Source organism: Juglans microcarpa x Juglans regia, chromosome 3D (genome assembly GCF_004785595.1).
Source record: "Juglans microcarpa x Juglans regia isolate MS1-56 chromosome 3D, Jm3101_v1.0, whole genome shotgun sequence".
NCBI classification, from domain to species: domain Eukaryota; kingdom Viridiplantae; phylum Streptophyta; class Magnoliopsida; order Fagales; family Juglandaceae; genus Juglans; species Juglans microcarpa x Juglans regia.
The window spans coordinates 28,727,795-28,736,427 of record NC_054598.1 but is presented as its reverse complement, the minus strand read 5'-3'; the positions used below and the strand labels follow the sequence as shown (position 1 = coordinate 28,736,427).

The following is an 8,633-nucleotide window of genomic DNA, read 5'->3' as shown; positions in this document are numbered from 1 at the left end:
GTCGAGTCACCTCTTCCTCCAATTTTAGCAAATCCTACCATAAACCTACAATCTCATCTCGGAGGCTCGCAACCTCCTCCTCCAACATATGGAATGTGACTCACAATAAAAGGGGCATCCATTTCTTTCTTCACCCTCACCTCAAGGATAACCTGGTAAGCTTCTTTGGTATAACAACGAAGGAAGCAAACTTCATCCCCTAAGTCTAACTATCGCCCACGACCCGCCTAGCACCACAACGATCATGGTTAAAAGAAAAACAAATGGAGACAACACAATTGCTAAGGAGAAAGAATTTACCGGAGACAAGTACCCTCTAAGTTGGCGTGCAGTGTCTTGAACCGACTCCTCCACCCAGCTACGACCACACAAGATAGGCCCCGAAGGATGAGACCAGACTAGCTAGGTAACCCCGAAAAAATTAAACACCCTGTTGTCGAACGTAAGCCTAGAACTCCCCACCTGCTCGAAATGACGGGGTGGAGAGCTAACAGGCAAATGAGACACAATGGCGGCACCTGTCAAAAGAGTCAATTCCCCATCTCCAAACCTCCCTACACAAGGTGAGAACTCAATCTGATTCCTCTTCCAGGTTAGTGGACGGTGGGGACTTCGCCGCCAAAAGAAAGAACATTGGAAGGCAAGGTAAGAGTAGCAGATGAAGGAATCCCTCCTCCAGTAGAAGAAATACTAAAGTGCGAGGAAGAAATTGAAACTCAACCACCGCTGAACTCCAAGCTCGATAAGTCATCTTGGGACAATCCCCGAGGATCAAATGAAAGATTGGGAGTCACCCCTCCCGATGCAGTAGAAGCAATTGATGGCGAGGAAGCACCATAACCGTCCTGAGGAAGCACCTCATTGCCAACACAATGCACCTCGACAGAGTTGTTTAAGGCCGAAGACGTGTCCTCCATAGACTTTGGAACACCACCTGTAGAGACCTCAAGCATGGGCTTTAAGAGAAGGCGAGTACAACTCCACGCCAATATCTGCTTCCTCTTCCCCCTTCGTTTGATTAGAGACTTCAACCTGGTGACAAGGAGAAGACAAAGAATGGCCAATCGCCTCTTGGCCATGACAAAGAATGCCGGAAAGGTCATGAAAAGGGCCACCTTTCCAGCATACCCTTCCAAATCAATAGCACCATTGTTCAACCCAAGCACTTCAAGAATGACTAAATCTGGAACTCAATACATGTTTCTCACAAAATCCAGATCAGCCTAAGAAGTCGTGGTGGACCAAGGGAATGAACTGCCACACGCCATCCCAAACATGGGGAGACGTATCGACGGACTAACAACTTAAAACCAAAAAGGGATAATAAATTAAGCTCAAAATTGGGAATTTTTGCCACACCCGTGTGATAGGAATTTGCAAGGTAACTGGAAGGCCGAATGGACCCTTACAAAGACTGGGTAGGGCCCCCAATCGCTAGGGCCCATAGATCATAAGACGAAAGCCCACTAGCATGGATGCGCCATCAAGAATCTTAAAGATCCGTTATCCAAAGGGAATCAGAGTGAATAGTGCCATCAAGCAAGCCCCATCATCATGCGGCCAACCTACTTAAATAGAGATCAATGAACACGCCCAAGATAATTTCTGATCACTACTCATTCAAGAGTCTCCCCAGAATACGTACTAATTTAAGTATTGGAGGTGTCTTTAGACACACCCATTCTCCCTCTATTTTCATATTGCAGGTCACTGAAAGATATTGTTAGCGTTACGAAACACACCCACAACAGCACCGTTCAGTGTAACCATAATAGCATCATGCCTGTTGGAAACTGGATAGGAGGGTTTAGACTTTGTAAAGCCACATGCTCTTTCTCAAGTCGATGTTATTAATAGTTTAGACGAAATTGGATAGAAGGAACTCAAACAACATAAAGCCTAACTTAATACATGCCATCCTACTTTAAAGTAACTCAAGTAGTACCCATTAAGACACCACCCATGGTGGTGCGAACAATCACTTAAAATAATGAGTAATAATATTAACACAATGCTTTTTATAACATTTTTTTTTATAACTATGCTTTTAACGGAAAGCATTTTTGTAAAACAATTTATAAAATAGTCATACGACATCTTTATTTTATAAAATTATTCTTATTTTAAAATATAGTTATAAAAAAGAACTATAAAAAAATATGTTTATATTATTATTTTTTAAAAAACAGGGGATTATATTTCTGGAGTTTTGGTTGGTCCAGTTATATATTATCTGATTATCGAAGAACTTCTGAGTAGTAAAGTTTGATGGATCCAGTTGTGATCGATCAGACTCATGTAATGCACATGCGTTTATAGCAGAGAGATATTTCTTTAGTTTTGTTAAGAATTATGGTGCTTTATAGGGCCGGCTGTGCCTCATCATGTCAAAAAGCCTAAAATATTGTAATTTGTTACGACTCTTATCACTAGTTTTAGATAGGACAAGCTTAGGGTCACTTTCTGTCTCAAAATATCTTCTCTTTTCTTTGTTCTTTGCTGGGAATGAAAGTAAACTTGAGTGGGGTGTGTAAGGCAATTTGAATATCAGCAGCAACCGTTCTAAACTTGAGTGGGGTCTCTCTCTCTCTCTCTCTCTCTCTCTCTATATATATATATATACTGTCTTGTTGCAGTTAGTCAAGCCACCACAAGCATGATATATATATGATATATATATATATGATAAACTACGCCCACCGCTTCAACATCCCGCTTCATCCATCCTGCTTGATGTGGCGGTCCATGTGAAAAGATTTAATATATTAAAAAATATCTCCTTCTTCAACCTCCCTCCCAAAAATGTGAAGCAGCCCCTCTGAAGAAATATATCTTCCGAAAACGTGGAGTAGTTTTTCCCTCTCTTCCTTGTTTCCCTCCCTCTCTCCCAAAAATGTAGTTAAAGTCAAGGTCATTCAAAGGATCCATTTCCGATACCCCCAGAATCTGACCCTTACACTTGTATTTTTAATAAAGTTGGTTTCACAGGAGCATTAATTCCAATACTGAGTATACAGCAAAGCCCTACACGCCAAACCCTTCATAAATCTCGACCCACTTCAGTGAATTGTTTGAGATCGCGTCAGAAAGCTTGGTATTTTTTCTTTTGGGTTTCTGGGTTTTAGACCAATTTGAAAACCCAATTGAAGGTGGTGGTGTACTTGAATACTTCTCAAGAAGGAATAATTGAACATTTTTCTGGTAATATCTCCTGCTTCTGTTTCATGACTTTGATCCCTTTGATGGATTCTCACCACACATTTATTTTAATTCCTTTTGTAGCTAGGTTAAGAAGAGACGAGGCTTTTGTAGTTATAAGTATCTTTTATTTCAATTCCTTCTCCACCATCGTAAGAAAAAAAAAAAAAAAGATTATTCCCCACACTATCCAACACTCAACCTGGCTAAAAAGCAAGATCCGGTTTCGAGCATGTTGGCTTTGGCAACAAGAAAAATTTCCCCATTTTCAACTACATATATATCGACTGTCATGCATGCTTCTGTTCATAATAGAGCTAAAGATAAGTAGGCAGCTGGCTGCTTTATTTGATTTGTTAGAACAGATTCAAAGGCACATTTAAAAGCAGGCACAAAAAAAATAAAGATCTCTCACCACACATTTAACCATTAGCACAAAGAACTTCCCCAATCATAAAGCAAAGCATCTCAAGGTTACTTCTTCAGCAATGGCTGCTGCTCTTCTGCCTCCCATTGCATCATTCATCATCATCTTCAGCTCCCCAACACCACAGCCATGGACAAGGCCAGTACTGACATTGTTTTTGCTTCAATGGTCAGCAAAGTCTTGCTAATCCTTGCATCAACCATCCTCCAAGGTATCAAAAAACTCTAGCTTATATATATATATATATATATATATATATATATATATATATATATATATATATATATATATAACTTGGTGTATTAGATTAATAGAAAAGATAGATGATTCTGGAATGAGAAAATGTGTCTGATACTGAAGTTTCTAAAAATGCCCTTGTTTTGTTTTCAGGTGTAGAAGGAACGATCGGTGTAAATTATGGCACAGTGGCAAACAATCTCCCTCCACCAGCCCAAGTTGCACATTTCCTCTTAGAATCAACCACCATTAAAAGGGTCAGGCTCTTTGACGCCAACCCTGATATATTGCAGGCTTTTGCTCACACTGGGATTGAGGTCACAATCACTGTCCCTAATGATCAAATCCCCCGCCTTACCAATCTAAACTTTGCGCAACAATGGGTGAAAACCAATGTAGAATCTTACACACCCGCCACCGACCTAGTCCGAGTTTTGGTGGGCAACGAAGTGGTTTCCACAGCTAACAAGCAGTTAATTGCAAGCCTTGTCCCGGCCATGCAGACGCTTCACTCGGCACTTGTGGCAGCCTCTTTGGAAAGAAGCATCAAGGTTTCTACACCCCATTCTTTGGGCATCTTGTCATCCTCAAGCCCACCATCCAATGGAAAGTTTAGACAAGGCTATGACACCCATGTGTTGAAACCATTGCTCACCTTCCTTCGAGCCACAAATGCACCTTTTATGGTAAACCCATATCCATTTTTTGGCTGCTCGTATGAAAGTCTGGATTATGCTCTTTTTAGGCCCAATCCAGGGGTTCTTGATGAGAACACTAAGCTTCTGTACACAAACATGTTGGATGCACAATTGGATGCAGTCTTTTCGGCATTGAAACTATTGGGTTTTGATGACATCGAGATTGTTATAGCGGAAACGGGCTGGCCTTCTGAGGGAGACTCGTCCCAGGTTGGTGTTAGCCCAGATAGCGCCGCCTATTATAATGCAAATCTTGTACGGCATGTGATGTCCGGAAAGGGCACCCCGCTTATGCCCAACCGGACATTCGAGACATATGTTTTTGCACTATTTAATGAAAATCTTAAACCCGGCCCAACATGCGAGAGGAATTTTGGGTTGTTTCGACCGGATATGACACCTGTCTATGATGCTGGGATCCTACGGCCCACGGTAGCTGCCGCCACCGATAATCACCCTAGAATATTTTTGTTAGTCATCATTATGTTTGTGCTTGATTGGTTTGTGGACTTGGCTCTGGCAGGCGAGATCAACTATTCCTACGAATCGAGGCCCAGATACAAGTCCAGGCCCGGGGATCCCACCAATCAGCAGCAGCCCACTTCCACGGGAGAAGGGCAAACAATGGTGTGTGCCCAAGGCAGGGGCAGACCCAGATGCTCTGCAAAGGAACATAGATTATGTTTGTGGGCTGGGCTTAAGTTGTGGGCCGATACAAGAAGGAGGCCCATGTTTTATGCCTAACACAGTTGGTGCCCATGCGGCGTATTCCATGAATTTGTTCTACCAAGTAATGGGAAGGCATGAGTATGATTGCGATTTTGACCAAACAGGGTCCATCACTGATGTGGATCCAAGTAAGTACCCATACGTATATTTTCTTTTACTTTCTTTTATGTTTTTTCCTTTTTGAGTTTTCATTTTTGGGTTCTTTGATTTGTTTTCGAACAGGCTATGGAAGGTGCGTGTGTTGAGACAATGGGGTGAATTTTGCAGTGAAAAGTGAAAACCCGGTTACCACAATTCAGTGTTGCTATCTTTTGATTCAGACACTGTTTCATGTTATAGATTTGTAGTGTTAGCCAGCCATGATTGTTTTGCAGGCTTGCCCATATTAATTAATGTTTGTAAAAGCTGTAATACATTTGTAATATCACGTTCTCCAGGTCTAAGAATATAATCATTTTTACAAATTTCCGAGAAAGCTAGAGTGCTATTACTGAACTTGATTTAAAAATATATTTTATTCTTTTTCTAAAATAAGCGCCAAACATAAATATTCCTTATAATAAATAGATTTGTTTTGAATTAAAATACTAAAATTATAATTGAGAACGCACGGAATCATTTATTAAAACTTCTCAAAATCTATGCCATACAAATCATAATTTAAAATCTTTGTATATGATTTAGGCCACTATCACGCCTTCCTAGACTAAGTCTCGTCCTGCAGTTCTACCTTCATAAATATTTTAATCTAAAGTGGTTTAAAAATATAAACCCATAATAACATAAGCATACTTAACATAAGGTTTTCATAAAATATCTCATGTTGAGCTTAAAATCATAATTGATCATACTGATGCTTATGTTATGCATGACTGATTTATCTTAATTAACTGACTGATCTGATTGAACAACACATTTAACCATGTGTGCAAGGTTGTGCACTAGCCCCACGTCTCACAGCTGCAAGGAGAGCTACTGATAGTATTCTGGCATATTATGATGGACCATACTTGAGTCTGTGACTTGCACATCCACCTTGAAACTGCATTGATACCATGCATCTGAATGGTCATCTGATTAACTATTCTGAATTTATCTTACACTTGATCTTATGAAAGCTTACTTGTTTTATGCCACGTAAGGTGCATGAGATGGATAATAAATACATAACTATAATATGCGAAATGAAACATGATTAATGACGTGCTTGCACATAACATGACATGCGTGATATATAAACACTGGCTTTGAAAGAACTGGCTTTAATAATAATATATATATATATATATATATAACTAGTTAACATATGCTAATCCTAATTTATGATCAAGTTACTTACCTCGCAACTTCAATCCAATATTTTCGGCATAAAATCGATCATGTGAACTAGAATGAGAGAGAAATGTGAGGGATGTGAGAGAGAAATGAGGCAATCGACTATTGGCGTGGTGAACATGGGACACATACGGTGCTGGACTGGGTATCTTCGATTCGACTGCTGTACTTACGGAGATTTATGGTTTTTTTTTTCCAAACAATACACGGAATGAAGATATTTATATAAAGATTTGGGAGAGAGTGCCGACGAATTCGAGCTTAAGATGGACTCAGTTACGATCATTCAAGAAGAGAGATGGAATTTAAAAACATGATCTAGAAGTTCTTTCAATGTAGGATTCAGATGCAGAACTAGGATTTGGTATTTGGGGGATGATTGGCAAAGTATGTGGTATGTGTCAGTTTAAGTAATATATGTTTTTTGCAAGTGACTATATAAAAAATAATAATCATACATTATACAATTATATACAAAAAATACACGCCTATAAATCATTTTATAAGATAATTTTCCTTTAGATTTTCATAGTTTGCTAGAGACCTTTATAGAAAGAAAAGAAACTCAAATATCAATTTAGGGATTTTCCCTTCAAATTAAGCTCGACAACAATCTTTCATGGAATAAAATTTGTTTATAATCATCTCTGAAGTGAAATTCTTGACAATTTCTTTTTCAATATAAACTAGCAAATAATCTGCAAAAAACTCATATTCCATTCGAATATGCAATCTAGTTTTTATAAGTTTCATGACAGAAAATGCTCGCTTAGTAGTAGCAATAGAAACAGGAAGAGTTAATACTAGACGAATTAACATGTCAATCAAATAATAAATTTTTTACTTTCCTAAAACAATTAGTCCTCTATATAGCTCAAATAATGTAAGCATATTTTGAAAATCTGGATGCGTCAGCACATCAACCTCATAATGCTGCAATTGAATTCTTAAAAGGAATTTTTATTGCTCAGTAAAATCCTGTGGATAAAATTTCTCAACCAATTTGCATATATCATCAATTGTAAATGATTTGTATGCACCTTTAGGGTTTAAAGCAATACTAAGAATGAGAAGTTCTATTGTATGACCATTAAATCTATTGTTCAATTCTTGCAACTGGAAGTTTATTGTAGCAGTAAATAGATCAATCTTAAAATAATGCTTCATTGTTGTCAATGACTTGTCAACTTGACGATGAGATTTACCTCAAGCTCTAATATAATGACCATTCATATATGGAATATCAATTTGGTGTTTTTTACAAAATGATTTAACATCAGTAAGTAAAGACTCCTACCCATCATCTCTCAATGTTTGAATAAGTACTTTTGTGATTGAAACTAGGTTCATGGCATTCACAATGTCTTGAAAATTTTGTTGCAAAGATTGGCAAAGTGCGTTAATGATTCTCATGATTTTTTTTATCATATCTAATATCAGAATAAATTCAAAGATATTAATACCATATAAGCCGCTTTAGCATCACCACGTTGAGAATAATTTGATCCCTCATTTGAGATAATATTGATAACTAAGCAAGTAGCACTGAATGGATTCGTCAAACTACAAACAGATTGAAAAAGAGATCCTCATCTAATATCTCCAACTTGTTTAAGTGTACCAATTTGATTTACCCATTTTCCAGTTTCAATCTCATTGGAAGAGATCAAACTTTCAATTTCAGCAATTTGAGCAGATTGCAATTCATCATTACATTTAGAAGAACTAACAATAATATTGATAATGGATGTCAAATGGACAAATGCATCCATCTCTTCAAGTTAGATTCTTGAAGTTTTAGAGGGACGCTCATCAGTGATAGAAGCATCACGTTCTCTTATTCTCGATTTGCTTATATTTTTCTATACTTTAAGAAAAAAAAAATTATAGATTAAGAATAAACTTGAAAAGTACCTAATAAGTAATGATATAAAGTTGTTTTTTTTTTTTTTTTTTGTAGAGTTTGTATTACTATTAATAAGTGAACAAAAAAAAACATATAAATAACA

General features: G+C 37.8%; 1 protein-coding gene across 1 annotated transcript; it reads left to right on the top strand.

The window, feature by feature from the left end:
* Positions 1–3,427: 3,427 nt before the first annotated feature.
* LOC121253960 (glucan endo-1,3-beta-glucosidase) lies at positions 3,428–5,749 on the top strand. Its single transcript, XM_041153905.1, has 4 exons — positions 3,428–3,836; positions 4,016–4,992; positions 5,084–5,417; positions 5,512–5,749. The coding sequence occupies exons 1-4, from the start codon at positions 3,755–3,757 to the stop codon at positions 5,532–5,534; spliced, it is 1,416 nt and encodes a 471-aa protein (XP_041009839.1). The 5' UTR covers positions 3,428–3,754; the 3' UTR covers positions 5,535–5,749.
* The last annotated feature ends 2,884 nt before the right edge of the window (positions 5,750–8,633 follow it).

What these genes read in the sequence shown, in the direction of transcription:
- LOC121253960 (XM_041153905.1), top strand. Translation starts at nt 3,755, where the DNA reads ATGGACAAGGCCAGTACTGACATTGTTTTTGCTTCAATGGTCAGCAAA. An exon ending in CTGGGATCCTACGGCCCACG is followed by an intron (nt 4,993 to 5,083) that starts GTAGCTGCCGCC and finishes TGGCTCTGGCAG; the next exon opens with GCGAGATCAACTATTCCTAC. An exon ending in CATCACTGATGTGGATCCAA is followed by an intron (nt 5,418 to 5,511) that starts GTAAGTACCCAT and finishes GTTTTCGAACAG; the next exon opens with GCTATGGAAGGTGCGTGTGT.